Source organism: Vidua chalybeata, chromosome 1, assembly GCF_026979565.1.
Source record: "Vidua chalybeata isolate OUT-0048 chromosome 1, bVidCha1 merged haplotype, whole genome shotgun sequence".
In the NCBI taxonomy this organism is placed as follows: Eukaryota; Metazoa; Chordata; class Aves; order Passeriformes; family Viduidae; genus Vidua; species Vidua chalybeata.
The window spans coordinates 28,393,889-28,416,132 of NC_071530.1; the positions used below are offsets into that span (position 1 = coordinate 28,393,889).

At 35.4% G+C, this 22,244-nt stretch overlaps 1 protein-coding gene across 2 annotated transcripts in view; it reads right to left on the reverse strand.

The window, feature by feature from the left end:
• The window catches only part of DGKB (diacylglycerol kinase beta), a 337,113-nt gene that overhangs the window by 54,712 nt on the left and 260,157 nt on the right, over nucleotides 1-22,244 (reverse strand). For both annotated transcript variants that reach the window (XM_053956128.1, XM_053956122.1), the window contains one exon: nucleotides 21,765-21,960. In XM_053956128.1, the coding sequence (XP_053812103.1) occupies nucleotides 21,765-21,960 (196 nt within the window). The remainder of the gene's footprint in view (nucleotides 1-21,764; nucleotides 21,961-22,244) is intronic.

A 22,244-nucleotide genomic window follows, 5' to 3' on the forward strand; every position in this document is an offset into this window, starting at 1 on the left:
AGGAAAAGAGTTTTCTTAAGACTTGTATTGGTACTTATACCCAAAGGCAATGTATTCAATTACTGGAAATAGTTATTTCCAGTATATTTCATAGCTACTACTATTGTGTATGTTTTATACACTGGAGTCTTTGTAAACTAATAAAAATGAGATGCTATCATTAAAATGAGAATAAACTGTGGCCCTTGATAGAAAATAATGGAGAGGCTCACAGTTCAAATACTTGGATACAAAAGTTCATTCACTAGGCTTTCAGAAAACCAGAATTTTTAGTTTTAGTCTATAAATATCTTCCAGAATTAAAAACATATACAAAACTAACTGTATATAATATACTGTTTCAGTAATCTGTTCATTTTAGGTGGTTCTCAAGTATATGTTTTGCACAGAAGGAGTACTTTGCACTTGTCTTTCCTCTCAAGACACACTGGTCTGAAAACATCTGGAAAGTTAAATCAGAAGTGGAAAGAATTTACATTGGGGTACACCTGAAATGTTAGGCTACCATGTGCAGGCTGTTCTGTATATAAGTGACTTAGCTGCATTGCTTTCATGGTGACATAAGCTGTTTTTCTTCTATTCAGGTCAGAATGTGAATGTTTCCAAAGCTCTGGAGTATTTCACTGGGTTAGATTCAGGTCCATTATTAATATCTAATTTCCTGACTGATATTAGGAGCCTCATTAATAGCCTGAAATTTGACCATTAATATCACATGTTAGTTGTTAAAGAACTGGAAGTTTCTAAACCTTAAAATATTCTTATTCCTTAAAATACAATATGTGTAGTTATATATCTGGCATCTAAGTTTCCGGGGACTCAGAAAAAAAAATAGGTAAACTAAAGAAAACAGCCTATTCATTGTTTGCTCCAACAGAGGCTTATTCAAAAGAAGAGATAATACTTTGATTACGTTTATTGAAAAACACCTATAAATCTTTGTGTTGGAAATCTGCCTGTTGCTAAAAAGGTTATGAATAGCATAAATAATTTCGCATAGGATCTGCCTTATGTAGCTGCTTATTATGTTTTATACTTTTTCACTTAATAAGAGGACAAAACAATGAATGCTGTAGAATGATTCAATTTGCTAGCCTCAAATGCAACATCTTAGTTTCCTCTTCTCCAAACATTTGAGGGCTTATGGCCTCTCGAATAAGTGAGTCTAGACTTCCAGATGCAGATGAATAACCTTCCAAATATTTTATTTTCCTGCTATTAATCATATTGAAAAACATATCTTTACTGAAAAAATAAATAGTCACTAATTTAATGCTGTTTCTACTTGAACTCATTTGGAATGCAGAATGCTTCACAAGTATATGGCGTTTTATGTTTTTAAATATTTCACATGCTATTTTGCACAAATTATATACTGACACAGATGTAAACAAGGAAGAAACTCATGTTCACTTCCACCTTACCACAATGCTTTTCTCATTATCACAATTGGGCCTAAAACACATTTCTTTTCCCAAATCATATTAGCATTGCTACATCTATATATCCATACCTGTAGAAACAAAAATCCCAGTGACTTTGACTAGATGTAGCTTGGAGATACTTGCCTTTTTCTGTTACAAAAAGATTTTTTTTTTTTCTGAACAAAGGATCACAGAGATTCTCTGCTTTTGGAAACAAAAGAGAATCTCTTGATCTTTCTGCAGGAGAAACATATCTTTAAAAACAGAGCCATCAAAACCTCTTAGCCATTACAAGGGGCTCTGCAGCATATTGATCCCCAGGAAGAGGGAAGGCGTAAGCTCATGTTCCACCTCGGTCGGACTATGCCAGCTACCGCTGCTTCGGTCCCCACCTGCTCCCTGTGGCCTGTCTTCAGTGTAGGGGTGGGTACAAACAGCTGTGAGGGCAGAAATTTCTGGGACAGCTGCTGGAAAATTCTGCATCTGTCATGGCCTGATTCAGCCAAGTCTCTCACCTGGCTTGCATCATATTGACTCCCACACACAGAAATAACTCAGAACGATTTTAGCATCTGAAGGCTTTATTGGCATTCCTGTCAGAGCATGATCACACGAATGTAAATGAAATATTGACACATTAAGGAAACCATTAGACAGTAGGAAGAAGGATTACCACAGAAAAGCCCTTCAGGTTTACCTTATGCCCCTTTTAGACTGTCCTGTCACAGCTGCATTGGTGAGCAGGCTATTGGGACATCTTTTTTTTCATCCACTACACCTTAGCAAATATTTCTGAAGGCAATATTCCTGTGAATAATTAGCTTCAGTTATTCATGACAATGACTGAGTCTGAATAACAGACATGACTACAATCTGATTCATCTGATCTACTTCAAATACCTACCTCAGAGCACAAAAGGAACCATGCCCTCCCTGGTTAGGCATTCAGCTATGGTCCAGCTTTTGCTGAAAGGTAAATGTGATGAACATCAGAACTAATTTCTAGGTCAAGATTTGCAATACCTAGACAACTGTGCAATTAAAAAAGTCTGTTTGCCTTCTTTAGTTTCAACTGTTACTTTTTTTGGGGGGGTCTTTATCTACCTAGGTCTTACTCAGAATATGACGAGTTATTAGGAAGATACCTCTGCTTGTTCTTGAAAGCAGGCGGTAGGAAAGAACTGTAAATCACATATAACAGAGAAGTCTAGGTATTTTCTACTTGCTTTCTAAAAGAACTACATGGCATTCCCTATAAAAATGAATGGAAATAAATGGATTTATTTCTAATAATAAGGCATGCAGTAATAAGGCATATCATCAGTAAAACTAGGAGCTATTCCTTTTATGGAGGATCTTTAGAAGCAGAGATAAATCCATTTACTTTTTATTTCCTCAGTCATTTATTTAATATTTTGAGTCATACACCTTTATGTGTACATATACAGTGAATGCCCCATCTTAAAACATTAGGATTTCTGTGCAAAGAGGGGATAACTTCTGAGAAACTCACAGTTAAGAAATTGAAAAATTTTTGTAAGAGTTAAGCATTAACCTGAAATTGTATCCTAATTTTGAGTCAAATTCTCAATTGTATCTTGATCTTGATTCAATGTTTATCAACAAACTACTTTTAAGTGCAGTAGTCAGTAATCCAAGAAATTAAGAAGACTACAAAAGGCTGAGCAATTCTTTAGACTTATTATGGCTAAATTAAATTAAGAACAGAAGATCATTTCAAAAAGTATTAAAAATCTCAAGGAAGTTTATCCTTATGTTTCTCTGAAGAAGATATAATACATACACCAGAATTTTGCCCATATAAACAGCTGTACTGTGGTTCTGCATACTATTGGAAAGAAAAGTCTGTTTTAAGACTGCTTCTAAAACATCTCTTAAACTTTGGGCAGATCTTTCTAACAAACAAACAAAAAAAAAAAAAAGAAACTTGGGGTTTTTTTAAGCATTTTCTGTAAGCAGTTTGCAGATATTTTATGCTGAGTTTTCTGAGGAAGCTGTGTGTGTTTTCAAACAGTTGTTCAGAGACCCCTTTGCAGTTACCAGCAGGATTGGCTCTTACCACTGTCATTCCCTTAACAATGTCTACTGACATTCTACTTTTGTCTTCAAACCAGATGTCATCCATTACGGAGAACATTCTCTCCACAGGTGCATTAGTGTCTCTTCATGCCAAAACAAATTCAGCAAGGAGCAGGAGATTCTAGAATGTATGGTATTTTTTCTAAATTATTTACAATTTTCACCCATCTTTCAGTGAGCTTTCTGCACCCAAAACCCTGTGACTGAGGGAAGAGGAGAAACCTCCATTTGAAGGCAGACTTTCATTTCAGAATGCATAAAGGCTCCATTATTTAAAAATAAAATGAAAAATGAATTTACTCTCCCTGTGGTTTTGGGAGCATGTTCTGCATGCTATTAAGAAGATGAAGGAATTTGGTTTAAGAAGAAACTCAGATTCAAATACCAGTGACCTAGTAAACAAATGTTGCAAAGATGTGTTTAGCACTGAAGGGGAAAAATACTCGTTTGAAGAATAGGCTTGCATAAATCTGTGTAACTAAGTTAGTCCAAGTAACCTGTGATACTCAATTATGCAATATTCTGAAACCTAGAGGATTTAAGCCTCCATTACATTAACTGAGGCTGCGCTGCAAGTCAGAAGTGAGTCCACTGAAATACTCTTTTATCAGTGCCTTAACACTGGACTGTATTCTTAACTGCATGAAAGGCAATGGGACTGGGACAAAAATTTTCATGTCAAATGAGATTTGCTCCTGCATTATACTGTTCATGTTTTTCACCTAACATTTTCCACTTACTCTGGTCTTGTCTTCTTGGGAAGGTTAGTGTAGAGTAAGCTGTGACCTATACTTAAACAGCAAATCCTTTTTAGACATTTGTAGTTTATACTAAAAATGCTATTGTGTGGGATAATGTAGGAGCACTTCCAGTGCTTTTAAATCATGCATTCAGCAATTCTTTCTGAGTAGAGGCCTATATATTCGGCGCTAATTACTGCTGACACTGCATGGATGCAGTTGCTGATGGCTGTGATATTAGTGTAAACAGAGTCTGTAATTAAAAGACCATGACTCTTCCTATACAAACATCTCTTCCTGAGTATCTCAAGCAGTGACGCATATTTCAAAACCTACTCAGTATGTCAGGGAAAAATTGAAGGAACACCTCAGGTGAAAGCACACGGTTTTTAGATGTTCCTAACTTTCAAATGACAACAGTATTTCTAACTTGAGTTTAAGAAATTTTAGAAGTAAATAATGTATTGTCTCTCTTACAAGTCCCTAAACTCTGCTTTTGCTATTCTTGTAATTGGTGGCAAAAATTGATAGGGCCAATAGTCTCAGGCAGTTAGAACCTATGTGTAATATCCCATCCCATGAGATTTTCTTTTTCAACAAAAAAAATAGATTTTTTGTTTGTTTGTTTTTTTAGTCTTCAAGTTTACATCATGTAATTTTCTGTGACTGAGGGAGTCAAAAAGTAGACCCTCCTTATCAAAACCCAAGCTTTTCAAAAGACCTTGAAAACGTGATGTAGACTACACGTGGGGTAAAATAAATTAGGCTTTCTGTGAAGCAGGGAAGTGGGACAACAAGTACTTTACTAAATTCCAGATACTACTGAATCATGACATCACTTTTTCTTATGGTGTGAGAGAATTCTCATTTTTTCATTCTTTCTTGCAGGAGACTGAGGTGGCTTACAAGGTTTTATTATTGTAGGGGAAAGTGATACTATTTTTTTAAATAAAGAAACACAAATTAATCTCCTCTCATAAGGGGATTTATTATATGCCATTCAGATACATAACTTCTATCTCTGGACTAGGAAAAATCATGTAAGAAGTTGCAGGAATGTACATGGTTCTCAGTGAGGGGAAAAGGTGACAGTGCTCTGGGAGCCTTTCCTGCTCACAGTCTGTTAGGTTGGAGGGTTATTATTATTCTTAGAGCCAGGGGATGTGGACATCTGTCAGCTTTTTTCCTTCACATGTGCAGCAACTGTGTGTGGTCCTCTAAATGAAACTATTAGCTATGCAGTTCTCTATTCATGTACCAATTCTGAGTGTGCTGAATTTGTGCCAATTAGAAAGTATTGTCTTATGGGTGGGTGAAATGGGGATACACAAATATCATAATAAAGTAAACAATTGCTTTAAAATAACTTCTTTTTCTTAAATTTCTTTCCAAATTTTTAATCTATTCATTTAAAATGAGAGTGTATACTAAATTAACAGGTTTGTTTTTAAAAAGCAAGCTTGTTTTACAGCAGCATGCTGAACTGGATGATAATCACTGTAAGTACAGCTGCAGTGGGAGGTCAGGGAAGTCAAAGAAGAGAAAAAGTAGCCACTGCCATAAGAAATTGGGTGATCTCTAGATGCAGTTGGTTTAGTTCACAAAGTTTACATTACCAAGAAGACTGCGTTAATAAAGACTGCTGGGAACCAAGGTTTACATTCAAAAGTTGTTAGACACATAAGGATGGGCTACTGTACTCATTAGTATCCTGTGATTGCACAGGTGTTTACTAAATACTTGGGAAATGTTCAGCTGATGCACAACAAACACCCAATACGTTTCATAACACTGAATTAAGAGATTTACTTTGTTTACTGGGTTAATTAACTTTTCAGATTAGGGTAGCCTTCAAGATTACACTGAAAACAGACCCACTGTAAACACACATACTTTACAGCATAAATCCTACAGCAGCAGTATCATCATGGAAAGTCATCAAAAAACCAATGTCTAGGCTGTATGTAATGCCTTTTTGGGGTCTCAACATACAGTATGAACCATTTTCTATTAAGGGGAAGAAAGACACACGGATCTGACTTCCCTGCCAAAATAACCCAGGTATGCCACTTCACATCCTCTGCCATTTTTTGTTGCTAGATATGTAACAGTGTCATCTACCATTCTGTACAAGTAATATATGTTAGTTAAATGGATTTTTCTTTTTCAATTATCTAGCAACATTTTGTCAATTATCTAGCTGCTCACATTGGCAAGACTTGTCATAAACTTCATAGATCTGTCAGATTCCTATAATGATGGAACATATGTTAAGAAGAGCCCCAAATCCCTTAAAAAAAAAAGGAAAATCAAACATGTGGCCTAGACCAAAAGATATTTAATGCATGTACAATGAAAGGAATCTAGTGATTTTTGAATTCACTGGTCACAATGTCACTCTCTCTTTCAAGTTCTTGCAAGTAGTTCCTCTACTTTTAAAGCTAAAAGGCCGTCTTCTCTCCTATTAGCTTTTGTTTTAACACAGTCCTTTCATTTCCCCAGCAGAACAAATCTTTTTCCATGATCCAACTGCCAAGAGAAATTTTCTTTAACTACCTGTCTCTCAAAGCCACCCAAAGCCTTGATATTACCCTCAAGAAATGTCTGACAATTTGGGGACTTTTTTCAGATTTTGATAAGACATACTATTTGACACATTTTTCAAGATATTCAAAATGGATTTTATAAAATATTCTAGTTAGCCTGTAAAGAAATAATTTCTGAATGCTAAAGCACTAAACAGATATTACCAATTTGGTAGAGATAGTCTTAGTTTTGGAGAAAGTTTTAAAGAGATAATATGCCATTAAGCATACTAGTTTCCTCATTAGTTTTATAAAATAGCTCTTCTTCTATTTGTTCAATAATAAAAAAGAGTCATACTCAGAAATATGATTGACAAAAAGACAAAAAAATCATAAATATAGTAATAATTTTATACTGGTGATATCCTTTGACTCTGGCTGAATCAAAGTAATGTGAAAGTGAACTTTTATATTACTTTTAATCATTCAAACAACCAATTGCCATCTCAACCACAAAACCTCTATCACACAAAATGAAATGAAACCTTACCTAGATAAATATGGTCAAAGCTCTTGTTATCTGTGTCTTTTCTGGTACTGACAACAATTACCATGAATTTTCTGGCGTATGACTACTTCATAATTCAACACAGAATACAAGACACAACATGTTAAAATAATTTAGCAAAGCAGAAAATACTTCATGAACTCATGAGTGATAAAAAATTGTAACTTTACCAATGCACTTAGGTAGATGATGTCAAATGTTCATACTCAGACAGAATATGTCTGAGGTAGCAAGAACATGTCTGAAAAGAGACATTCTGTTCATCACACAGATCTTGGCAACCAGCCTCAGCAGCTCCAAACAGAGAGTCAATAGAAGCTGCTTTAGACTCCTTTCCCAAAGGAAAGGCCAAAGAAAGATGTCTAGGTGAGAAAGCCTTGACAGTCGTCCATCTGAACTATCTCTTTTCCATAGGGATAATTTTAAGTATGAGGTAAATAAAATGAAAAAAATACAACCATTTATCTAGCTGGGATAAAAAATTTGACATTTTCATATGCTGTACTGCAATCTTTTTTGCTTGTTCATTTTTACTGAATTGACTTTTTTATATATACAGAAATTATTACTCTGAGACAATCCTATAGCAACAGAATGAAATGCTTTAGTAGGGGTCACCACTCAACACAAAAATTAGCAGATGATCTTAATTTTGAATACTCTAAATACATATGTTTTCAAATTTTTATCACAACAAGCAATATCAGAATTTATGTTCAGTGTTATTTCTTTTAAGAAGGAGAAATTATTTCATAGAGGTCCGATCGAAGTGACCTCTTCGTTCTTTATATTCAAACAGTTGTTTTGGTACAATATAAGCAGGAAATTAATACATTGGAAAATTGAAAAACATATCTATTGCATCCACATATCATGATTTCTTCCCTCCAATAAATGTCTGTGATGCAGAAATTTTTCTTCGTTTTTTATGTTACTACTGGTCTGACGCTTACTTTAAAATACAGGTTATTGCAAAGTAATTGAAGAGTATCATGTCTTACTTTGTTGGCATTTACACCCAGTTAGAGCTTGGTGCTCATCAGACAAAGTTTTACAAACCTGGGCACATCTATAAATAGAGTGACATCATCACAGTGATATTTGAAGTAAGTCTTTGTGTCTCACTATAGAAAAGGCTCCATAGGCTGAAAATACTAAAAAGTAAACATGTATCTCTCATGAATAGACATCTAAATAACTATCCCTATATGTTTTGGCAATTTTATAGCTGAAAAGCATTGTCAGTATATATGAGACTAACCATAAAGATTTTTACCTGTAGAAAATGATATTTTAATAAATTGTTTCAAACAGAGCTAGATTAATCAACTCCATCACCCCAATTAATTATACAGCAATTATTTTCTGATGTTTTAAATGTCTTCTGATTACGTCTTGCTCAGTAATTCTCAAGGTGTCTACATCTTAATATTATTTCCGATGTTATAACAAAAATTGCTGATTGTTTCTTACTAGCATAACTTTTTCAAGCTCTAAAGACTTAATCATCCATTTTATTTGGTCTTAGATAATGGTTCTAAACATCCCCAAGCTGGCAAAGAATATTTTTAACAGAATAAATATAAAAATTTGAGTTATGAATAATTTTTTTCCACACAGCCTAGAGAAGATGGCCACCTATGAGAAATGTTTTACAGTCTGTAGAAGGTCATATTAATATGAGGCCACTTGCACTCTATAAAGCTTTTTGCCATTATTTCTATAGGTCTGTGAGCCATTTGGGATCCAGAGGTCCTAAATTTTCAACTAATTTTTTGTAAGGACATAGAGTAGAAATCGAATGAAACATGAAGTAGGAGGTCAGTAAGGAGAAACTAAAAGCTTTAGAAGGAAAATTACATCCCCAACTATATCTAAAGTCCAGGTAAATGGCAGGGGTGGGGGGGGACTTTCTAGAAGATACTAGCAGCTCCCCTAAGTACTATTGGCTCTATTTGATTTTCAACATGAACTTACAATTCAACATGTGCCTCCTTTTTGACCATCAAGGGGTTAAGCAGGTCTGTAAAGAAGAGATGAACATACTGGGACTCCACCTGAAGCAGCCAAAAAGGATAATTTATAAACTTTAGATGAAAAGGCAGGGAGCATTGATCAGAAAAAGTAATGAGAGGATCAAGTCTAGTGTACTCTTTTCCAGCAGGGGTGAGAGTTCCTTTGTGTTTTCACTTGACAGTGCTAATTGTGCTCATGGGTGGCTATTCTGAGGCCTTTTCCAAAAAGGAAGTCCCCAGTAGAGAACTCTTATTTCCAAGACTGAACTAGAAGCCTCTAGGATAGGACTCCAGGGTCAGCGAAGCCTATGACTGAGTAAGACAGATGAAAATAAAACTAATTACATACTGACTGCCACATACATGCAGTATAAAACTGTGCTTCTTAACCTTGCATTCAGCAACCAAGCCCTTAGATTTTAGCAAATGAACTTTAGATCATAAATTCTTAAGATTTTTTAGAGTGCAAGGTCTAGACAAGCCCCTGAGCAACCTGATCCAATTAGACCTGCTTTGAGCAGAGAGGGCTGGTCTAGATGACCTTTAGAGGTCTCTTCCAAACTAAATTATCTTTGGGCCTCTGATTCTTCAAGCAGGAAATGTCCATTTGATCTGTGTTTATAAAGCACCTAGCGTCCAAGACCTTCGGGTGTTACCACAAAAAAATAAATAATAATCACTAACTGCCAATTTGTTCATACAGTTGATATAAAGTAATACAAGGAATGGTTTTGTCAGCTTCAGATTATTTATTGGATTCTGAAATTACTGGGGTTTTTGTAAGGATATCACTTTTTTTTTCTGACTACAATAGACACACAAGAAAGTAAAACAAAAAAGATACACAAATATGATCTGTAATCTATTGCAAATTCATCACTGCTCTAGTCCATATTTTGAAAAAAGGTTTCTTACTGGTTGGCAGCTGAATCCCCTGAAAACCATAAGCTAGGCTTTCTGGTAAGATGAAGTTATTTAACTAGTATCCATAGTTTTCATTATGTAGTAACACACATAAAAAGTATTTACAATTTCCACTGAAGATGTACAAACCAGAGTAAGAAAATTCAGCTCAAACCCGTAATTTTGCCATTTCTGCAGTGCTAACAACTCTTGAAAGTTATTGTAAGTGTAAAGATGTGTCTGAATACTGACAAGGAGGATGATGGGACAATGCCTGAGCCCTGCACAGTGGACATTTAAAATTGTTCACTTAGCCTCATGCAGATTTCTACAGCATGGAATGCAATGCAAAGGGGAAAACAAAGCCAACATGGGGAATTTAAGCTGTGTCTTCTCAATATCAGGGAAAGAAGCACAGCCAGAAAATGTATTACCTGCAGGAACCACCCACTGGGGCTATAGATAGGTAGCACAATTTAGTGCTATCAGAAATCACAACATATACAATAAGTGGTGAAATTTGTACCTACTTGGATTTTGCAATTAAGTATATACCTCTGCTTCACTGCTATTTTTCTGATGTCAGATTTCAAGGACTTTTGATGGTAATAAAAACCCTCCCACTGACACATATGAAAGATAAGCAGTGTGTTTGTAACCCTGTCGCCTGGAAATAGTAGGTCCAGAAATAGTTGGCGCTAAACTTTAAATAAAATTATAGAACTCTTTCAACCTTTCTACTCTCACTGTGTAAATGTGAAAGTAGTGTAAATCTTGTTGACAGGTATTGCCATATCTATTGGCACACACTCAGCAGCAGTTTGAGAAGTGTTGTGCAGCATGGCTACTGCCCATTACCTGTCTCCCCGTATTTTCTTACAATTTATTTTCACCTCAGCAGGTAGCACCTCAGAATGCCATTAATTTCTTGGGCAGCTCATTCTTTCCAACACAAACTATTTTACTATGTGCTCTTATAAACAACCTGGTGGTTCACTGGCAATGCTCAACAGTGTCAGGAGGGAGTTTATGATTTAAAGGCAGCAGGTAAAAAATTGAGCAGGTCACAGAGATTACATAGTTTGACCAAACCTCCTCTCCTCTAATTTTACTATTGTCAGCACAAATGCACAGAATCACCAGAATCACAATTGTTCTCCACACTATGTGACTGAAGCAATGCCACTGTCAAACAGCTCTTTTTGTTGGTGCTTTCCCTATACAGCATTCTGCTAATAGCATATTTGCTAGCTGACTACAGTTGCAAGAAAACAAATGGAAAAAGAAGGAGAAAGAAGAAATTTTTAAATTGATTTTAACAGCAAGTATGGAAAACCCCACCCAAAGCCCTATCTCCTTGCAGAGTAATTAGGCACTAGTAAAGTACTTGCATGATTCCAATATATATTTATAGCTACTTGTATTTGGGTGCTTTGGTTAATACAAGCCTTTGCAGAGTGAAGGAGGAAACCCCACCACTAAGGGAAAAAATTCAGCCTTTTTAATATAACAAACTGAATATCACATTTCTGTCTTATTATACTCTAAACACTAATTTCCTCCTGTAAATTCTACTTCTACCTCTAGTAAGTAATGCAAATGTATATACACACAACCTGAGGTCTTACCAGGTTCTTAATATCATCAATATTTTTAGAATATTTTACATATTTTTTTGTATCAGTAATACTAATGTGTACATTAACTGAAGCTGTTTCTCCTTTTGTTACTCAAAATTAAATTGCTGTCAATCTGACACCTTTTGCAGACACTCAAGGAACTTGAAATTTTCTATTAACAAGTAATAGAAAACTAGAATGGATCAGAGGATACGATTACATGTTACAGCAGCCAAAAATGATCTGCTAGGCTATTCTATTTTTATTTCTGTATCTTTAATCTAAAGATTCTGTCACCTGGGGCAGGGTTAAATGAGCAAACAATCTGAGTAATATGCTATCAGTATTCCTAGGGAATGCTTGTCTGCCATTACACAAATTGAATACTGCAAAATGGTTATTGAAGCTTTTCATACAAAGGTCACAATATAAAAACATATCTTTGGCATAAAAAATTCCTTACTGTAAATCTAAGGCATAAGTGCAACTATGCAAGTATCAATCACATGTAAAGAGAGCCTGAAGGGGTTAAGCCTGTGTCAGTCTTAAATTCATGGAACCTTTCTACTTAATTTTAAACATTTTCCATGTGCTTGCAATGTTTTCTAATAACAAGCCAATTCCTTAACTCACACAGGAATCTAAATTACAATAATCATATGCATTCCTTCCCCCAAGAAAGGAAACACCTGTTGTAGTTGGTTAATTGCTGACTTTTTGTAAGCTTTCAGAAGACAACTAACATTTGCAAATAATTTATAACTGAAAAAATTCAGAAGCAGAGAAACACATGAATTTTAAAACTGATATGAAACTCATATGTTGAGATAGTAACAGATGTTTTCACTTTCTTAATTAAAGAAAAACTCTGTATCACAGTATCATAATAGGATAAAGTAAAATAACTAAGATGGGGCTACTTTCTGTTCTGTTTTACTTCTGCAATAATCGTTATTCATGCCAGTATACAGCAGCAGAAAATAAAAATTAAGCCCTAAAAAAGAATGAGAATTAAAAAAATAAGAGTATGTGTACATAAATCAATATACAATGTAGAAGATACATTCAATGAGGAATTTAAGAAATTCATTCACTTGTTTCTAGGGAATTTTTGGTGAATTTGAGAAAAAGGCACATATTTACACTGCTACAAACCTCGAAGTGTCATTTAAACCTATTTTTTCAAAAATACCTACACATGCAGTCATATTAGTAGTTGTAGCTTTAATCTGAGAATTGCTAATTATTTGCAGCCAGATTGTAATATACAAAAAACATGTGAAATTCTGCCCTAAACCATGGTACTTTATTTTCATTTATATAAATCCGGTAATCTCAGTGGAATTACACTCAAAAGGAGCAAAAGGAGTTATGCCTTGTGCTAATGCTTTTATACAAATATCTATATTTGAAGCATGACATGGTACTTTTAAATAACAACTACTCATCTGCTATATCTGCTGTTATGCCACTAAGCTGGACAGGTTGGTTGAAACATGGTAGCAAAAGTATAGTCAGAGCAAGATCAACACGGAGGAAAGACTCTAAGAAAGAGTTCAGGAAACAAACTTATACTTCTGTCATGTACAAATGAGGTAGTTACAGAGCTTCCATCCTGCAAAGTGTACTTTCAAATGACAGCCAAGTGTTTCCAGAGATAAATAGCAGGATAGGATAACCATTGCCTTCAGTATTAGAAATGGAAAAACAACTATAAAAAGGAAAAAAAGCCTGGGTAAGCTGATCAGGTTTTGCTACAACAAAAAATGATATGTATTACTAAGTCTGCAGCAGATAAGGGAAAAAAACCACCAACAAAATATCTCAATATTGCATTCATATCCCTTATTATTTATGTCTTATCTAATGGCTGTCATACAGGTAAGTGTTCATTTACCCGGCTTAATGAGGTGCAAGGCTCAGGAAGGACTCCCAGCAAAGCCAAGTTAAGCACTGGGCATACTGTGGAACAGGTCCTATGAGCCTTCTGCAGACACCTGTGCTGAGGTCTGTGCCACAGGTCCTGCACAAGGTGCACATAAGGGCACACTCCTTGGTCCAGGTCAGCCAGATCTGGGCTAAATTCACCTTGAATGCTGCAGAGGAGCCTGAACTGCTCTAAGTAGCTGGCCCAATATGAGAATGCACATCAGCAAGTTGATGTTTGCACTCTAGCAGCCGAAGTGAGCCCCAGCAGAAAATGCAGTAATGCTGATAGCAGAGAACTTGGTGTGATTATTTGGATGCCACATTATAGGCATATTGTGAAACAATAAGTAACTTCCTACTTCTTGTTGCTATTTAACATGCCATCCCTCCCACCCTCACCTTTTTCTCTGTAGGAACCAATTTACTGTGATTTTTTTTTTTTTATACAATAGCTAATTTCAACTACTGCATTTAATGTCATAGGAGTTATACATGTAAAGCCCTGTACTTAGAGATAAGATAGTCCTTTATGCCATTTTAATCAATCTTTGTCATGGGTATGTTACTTAATAGCTCTGTCTTCCTATAGAAAATGAGCAACTTAAGGGAAATGAAACTTTTCAAAGATACATTTTCCTTCTGGCAGACTGTGAAATACACCATAATTATCCTCTTTCGATGAATAACGTTTGAAAGAAAATGAACATTCTGTGCACCAAAAAGTATAATACAATGACAATCTCAACTGCCTTGTAAATAAAAGGAAATTGTTTTTCTTCTATGATCTATATTGCACAGAAGCATGTATACATACTTGAATATAAAACCAAATCAGACTATCAAGCCATTTTTTTAAGATCCTATTAATTTCTAATAACAATAAAATCAGTGTTTCACAGCCAAAAGGCATTGTATGTATCTTTCTGAAAGATTAAAACTGTGTTATAAATTATGGGCTCCATCCTGCACACTGATGGAACCACTTGTATGAGTAAAGCTTGGGCTGAACACAGCCTCTTTTAAAGAAAAGAGAGAGAAAGATTAGTGGCCTCCCAAACTTTACTGCTGGGGATGGGGGCGTAGGGGGTAGTGGGGGTGGAAGAGAAGACAGGAAAAAGCCTTCTCAATAGCATAATAAAATCATGTGGACATTCCAGCCCACATTTTCGTATTAGGAAACCTGTACTATCTTTAACAGCTTGGTAAATGTTTGAACACAGATCTTACGAACTAATGGTGCTATGCACAGTTTAACTAAACAGTTAGGACAAAATGCCATTTAGCCCTTTTTGATATCTGAATAGGTCATTCCAGTAAATATGAGCATGAAGCAAAAATAAGAAGCCAAGGTCACACAGTCTTCATTAGCTAATATGAGACAAAACCATTTGAATACCAACATTTCTCTCAGTCAAAATCCAAGTTTTGAGTTAGGAAAATTACAGCTCTACCACAAAGAAATTTGTTACTATGGGAAAACTGTGATGTTTGTGTCTTACATCCTTTGGTTTTTACTTTTTTTTTTTTTTTTCCTTCTCCTTTTCCCTCCCTTCCAAAGCACCTCCAGAGGTAAGGTGATACTGCTTAGTGGTAACGCATCACAGTATGGAGCACCCTGTTCCACAGTTTCTGAAAGAATCAACAAAAACCTGGAAACTAATATGTATCAGTAGAAGGAACTTCTCAGTTGCATCCTGCTTTACACAAGTCCCGCATTTGCAAGGACAGGTGTTTCCACTGGAAGAAATCAGTAAGGCTTCCTTGCCCAGGGTGAACTTGCAGCAAAGCCAGAGATCAACACCTGAGCCAGTGATGAGTTACACCTTGCAGCTGCCTCAGGGCAGCTCCCACTGCCCACCGAGCTGCTGCTCAGCAGGTGCACCATTGGTGCTGCAACACAAATGCACCCACAGGAAAAGTGACGCTCAGCATATCATTCAGATGTTTAAAAGGTGACAAAATAATGCAGTACACACTAAAGGTGAGGCAGTACCTAACACCACTGAATACTGCCCTATTTCCCAGCACTGCTTGTACATTAATATTCAAAACAGGTGTTCCTCTGCCCTTCTCCCCAGCACTTGGAAACTGCACTCCAAGCAGGGGCTGCACAAACTGGAAAGACAGATCCTCTACCACAGTCATTTCTGCTCAGCAGATTGGTGACCACAGAGCTAATGACAGACATGGGATTTACCAGCATCAGATCTATTGAAGTTCAACATGGCTCAGTTCAACAAGTCTTATCTGGCAGTTGTGCCCAATTCCCATTCCTGCTCCAAGGACTGTTCAAGTATTTGATGAACTGTCACCACAAATAAAACATTCAGACTTTCACCTCACCATCTAGCTGGCAGGAAGGAAGGTGTCTAACTCAACCTATTCCTTAGGTTTCTACTTAACTGGAAAGAGAGTCACCTCCAGTGAGTATTTTATTCTGCCTGCCTTAGATACTTACTTGAAAGCAGGATAAACACTCTTTTCATTAGGTGACTATCTACTGGCTATGGGGTTGATTTTTTAGACACTGAAGTTAATGCCACACTAACTTTAACAGCCCTCACTATTATTTAATTTACTGTAAACATGACACACTCCTAAAATAGTAACAAAAATTTTGACACAGAAATATGTTCCCTTTAGTTTACAGTTTCAGAATAGATGTGGAACACTCACGGACAAAAAAAAAAAAAAACACAAACAACAAAAAAACCCCACTGTTTGAATAAATTTAGAATTTTTTTTCTAATGTTTAGACTGATGTTAAAAGTTGAATATCTTAACATAGACTAGCTATGAAATATCTCTAATTAGCTCTAATTAGCTTTTTTCTCTGTGGTAAGGGGTTAATGTCTATGCTGTAAAAATCTAAACAAGATACAAAGAAAGGGCTATTACCTCATGGAGCCATGACATTGTCAATAACATTTAATAAAAATATTATTATAGAGAGTTCATTATACATGCCTTATCACATCAAAAATAACCCAAAGTCTACCAATAATGAATATATACTGTGTATATTTAGTGTATGTATTACACAGACTATGTATATGGTACACAGTTTCAACTTTTTCAACAAAGAAAGGTCATGTAGCCAGAGTACAGGTTATGAAAGACCTCCATAAATTAAATTAGACAGCTAGCTCACCAAGCTGTTTAGGGAACATGTCAGGAATCCCCTATCTATAGGGAAGCTTCAGTCTCCCTGTAGAGTGGAATTTGACACCTAATAAGAAAGGCATTTTATATTCTTTAATATTTATGGATATTTTGAAGTGTTTTAAGGCCTTCACAGTCTCTGCGTGTCTTGAACTGCTTTTAACTGCACTGAAGTGCCTGCATACACATTATTCCAATTCCAAAGCTTCTGCATTTCCATTCAGAAAGTCATAATGCAGTTATTAAAAGAGATTTCCATACAGCGTTATTGAATCATATTGGTAAGCTTGGTTTATGCCTAGGTGCTGTGATATGAATGAACATTGTCTTGAATTCATCTAATAGTCTGTGGAGTGACAGCTCCTGTAGCTCTTAACAAGCTGCACAGATCAACTTGGTAAGGACTTGGTTAAGTATCAGTGTGCCTGGTGATGTACAAAATAAATATGGAAGAAGTATTTCACTGAAATATTTATAGTCTAAAATATTCATCACAGATATTATCTTTAAGCGTGAGACCATTGAGGTGAGCGGAACCACTCATGCAAAAACAAGTTACATATATTTCTGCCATCAAATCTGAAGAGACTTTAAAAGAGATCCCATTTCAGAATAGGGCTCTAACTGAACTTCAGCAATGAAATCAAAGCATAACAACTTCCACCCCAAGGGAAACTTCATTTAGCAAAAAAGTTTACTGGAGAAATTTTTTAAAAAAATAAACTCCTTTTTGTCACAAAAAAATCGAAAATTTTATTTAGAATTTCTGTGAGGAAGAAAACTGCGTAAGACTTGACATAAGGGGCATATATTTTTCATGTAAGACATGTTGTCATGATTTAACTTGCTTTAGATGCAATTTGCAATCAAGTAGTGCACTTATTTGCATTTATGTTTCTCAACTCATAGTTTTGTTTCTATGCAGTATGTTAATCTTTTCAAACTTTTGAAAATATTTCAGAAGTTTTGATTGACTTGAAAACTTTTGACTTTTGGCACTTATCAGTATCTGTGAATATCCAAAAAGAAGTCCTATCTAAATAATGGGTAGTTCACAGTAACATCTAAAATCTGTAAATGGCCTGTGGATAGATGTATCATAGACATGTACATACTAGAAGATTTTAAATAAAACAACAAATGGAAACATTGCGAGTGTGAGATTCATAGTGTCAAAACACTAAGTCATCTACTTTCACAAATTGTCACATATATCTGTAGTTATATTTTTTTCCAAATGCATTGACATTTTACAACAGAAATTGTGCTGATAAATTAGAAATTAAAATGAAATTAAATCATAAAAACCACATAATCTTTACCCTAATAAAATGTGATGAAAGATCCTCTCTACTTCTACACAGGAGCTGAAATGAAACCTGTAGTATTTTTTCCACTATCAAGGATTATGATAATACTTAGTGCACTACAGCTAAATATGTTTGGGTTTTTTTTTTTCCCCAGTTATAAGCTAATCAGACAAATATACTTTCATACATGTTTTATATTAAAATATTATTAGTTAGGCAAAAGTGCAATATACAGGCACACATATTTATATGCTATGACTGCCAAATGTTTCTCTTTAGCATACATGCACAAACCCCTAATAAGATAAGTAGGGAATGTATTTAAATAGTGCACATTTTAAACCACTCAATTTCAATACATTGTTTTTCAGACAACCTGCGCATAATCAGATTGTTTTCTAAGCAGACATTCATTTGATTACGTAAAGTGCAAATTGTGGTCTGGCTATTGTGCAGAGAGGATAATGGGAAGGGCAAAGAAAAGACAAGCCTTTTTACATCAACAGGTGGCAATGCTAAATAGGAAAAAAAAGAAAGAGGGGAGTGGAATCAGAGAAATATACATTCCCACCGCTGTGCAGGTACCTAAGGAAGAAAAAGGATTTGGCAGAAATTTGACCCCTTTTCCTGCAGTGATGATCATGTTGCACATACATGGTTTATACATGAGAGTACGGGAAGACAGCAGCAGGACCTCACAGAGGTTTCTCGGGCAGTTTGAGAAGTCTTCCTTGGGACTGCTCAAAATGCTTCAGGGTAAAAAACTACCCAGAGCAAGGAGACAGCTTCCAATAGTCCATGCAAGTATCCCACCTAAGGGCTCAGAATCCTAACCTTCAATTCATGTATTTACGGCCAAGTTATAAAACCATAGACAAGAATACAGATTGATACACAACTGAAAAACCCACAATTGTACTGCAATTAAAAAAGTCTAAAAGTAAATATGCATGCTATTCAGAAGTCCCATAAAAAATTATATTTTTAAAAACCAAATAAAATTCAACACCAAAATATGATACATATATATATGTGTGTGTGTATATATAAATATATGTATCCATAGGAAAACATGAGGATTGATTGCTCTCTCCTAGGAAGTGTAGTGCTTAGTTGTCAAGTGATTAGATGCTTTATTTGAACATAAAAATAACTACAAGGATGTTTATTCAGAATAAGTTAATAAACAGAAGTTAACAAGCAGGTATGTATTTATCATGGTTCTCAACACAGCAATATCTATCTCTGCACCAAGTATTAATAGCTTGCAAAATGTTTTCTTCAAACTAAAAAGTACAATGTGCCAAGAATACATAATGCCTAAGAAAGTAATCAGCTAGTGAAAAAATCGTAACATTTTCAAGTGAGAGTCGGTTTTTTCTCCAGTGAGTAGATTCAGATTTATCAAAACTATTTGAGAAATGTAGACATAAAATTGATTGAATCCTATTATTCAGCAATAATCTTGAATTCTGAGTTGAAGCACACTCAGCCTAAGAATCTATCTTAGCTAGTAGAATTAAGTGGCTGTTCTTTGCAGGATAAGATAGGAGTGGGCCGATTAAGCTAAGCAGTTGGTTCTGAAATGTTCAGATTCATTTTTGAGTTTTCACTACCTTCATTTTTGAGTTTTACTTTGAGTTGTTTTAACCTTGTTTCATGAACTAAACATGCACTTTCAATAGAACATGTAACTCCCACCCCCACATACTCCACACCTTCAAAAGGAATCCACTTTGCATGCTCAAGACTGCTCAGTATTGCAAACTGGAACAAAATAAATATGGACCACTCTGAAATCCAAAAGGGGTACTCCTGCTCAGCACTGGAATGCTAGTGAAGATGCAAACAATAATAGTATCTATGTACTCAGTGATGTGAGAGGTGATCTTGTTTTGGATATTGAGAAGTCAACCTCTGCTTTAAAATTGCCTTTTGTATGAAGCTACTTCCATCCACAGTGCATACAAAGTAATTAGAAATTAAGTAATGAGAACAGTTTTTCTAAAGTAAGGTGCTTAATATCTGCGTTATGAACACTTTGACAGATAACATGGGAAATTCTGTTCAGTCTTTAATATTTTTATTGTAATTTTATTTTATCCTGTCCAGGAAAATGGAAATTGAGTGCAGCAATGCCCTTTTAATACATCAATTATAGTCAGTAGATTGAAATCACTGTTAAATATGTATCAAAGACGCACATGATTTCAATAATTAAAGAAGTGATAATGTCTGTTTCACTACTATCAAGAGGATAAATGTCTCCCTGTGTTCAGAAGTAAAACAAAAGGAAAAAATTTGGTGAGCCCTCTACCTAGCAGCCTCCATCTCTTGAACATTAGGACATAATACAGAATTGTAGCACATGCAGAAGCTTAGTGTCTGGTGAGACTTTGGCTGACAGAGTGTATTGGTAAGTTACACTGAGATACTGAAAACATAAGTAAAATTGCTAGAGCTCTCAGAAATTGAATGCTAGTAGCTACTGCAGTCTCTGAGCCATAAAAACTACTTTATTCCTAAACTTTTGTCATGCAGATAATTTAGCTGAATTAAAACTGAAATGTATAATAATGAACTATGTTATAACTAGTGACTTAAAAATTACTGCTGATGAAATGTAAAACTAGGATATTCAAAACTAGTAAAAGGATCCCAACGGCATAAGATAGTTGAAGTACTGATCTTTATAAAGTCTGAATAATGAAGAGAAGCAAGATACTCTGAAGCAAAAGATAATAAATTTTGTAGGATAAATAGAGAAAACCAAACAAACAAAACCCAAATGGTTCTTTCCTTTGGTGCGAAAAGAATGATGACTTATAATCACTCAGACATGCAGTCAAGTGTTACAATGCATAGTATTCAGATTCTCAGAGAGGAACAGCAATTGTTATTTAGTCCCGTTTTTTCAAGAGTTATGGTTAATAATAAAATTTATTGAGGAAGTGCATCTAATCACCAGGAAAGTATATGATCCTGAAAAAAAGATCATGCCCGTGCAAGCCAAGTACAGCATATGTATTCAAGGATTCATACAGCATTACAACAAAGTAACATAAAATGTATAGATAGCTTGATCTTTTTATCCTGAAGTGATTTCCCTCACCTCTGGCCAAAGTTTTATGCACACTGACATTAAGAAACATTATAAATGCTCGAGAAGCACTTTCCAACTCCAAAATCTCCAACTACTTCTAGACTCTATGTCCCAGTAGCCAACAGTGCCACATGGTGTGATTAGTCTGCTTAACACGTAATATCTGAGGCAGGTTTGCAAGTATAGAGACTGTAATTGGCAGTAGATCTTTGTTTGTGCCCTTGTGGCAGTGTTTCCCACCAGAAAAGCTAAATGCACAAGAAAGGAAATATCTAAGAACTGTCTGTCCTCTTCCTTGACAAGGTCAATTATATAACTGAGTTGACATTATGGAGCCAGATAGCCTGTATCAATCTGTAAGCTTACCTTGGCACACAAACTTCAATTCCTTGGCATCTATAACAGTGGTTCTTTTATCTGACCTCTTCTTTTCTGTCCGACGGTGGCTACGTCTTTTCTTTGTCTCTCCCCAAAGATTCGATCCGCCATGCATGCTTGGGATGTTTAGAATGGCAATTCCTTCCAGAGAGATATTGATTAAGTCCAGCTGAATTCCATCACACTGATTAGAAAGGAAGGAGAAAAAAAAAAAAAAAGCAGTAAGAGAGAAAGAAAAATCTGAATGTTCTTTTTCTCAGATATTTTTCTTCAGCAATTTATCATTCTTAACACTTCTAATAGTTTATTCAATGTTTACACCTAAGAGATACACTTGTATCTGAAAAGAAGGTATGAGATAAGAACAGATCATCAATCAGAAGGTAAAATATGATTGCTATTCATCTTTTGATTGCCTAAGTGTGGGACCATTTGGTATTGTCTTGTTATCTGATACCTATTCACTGA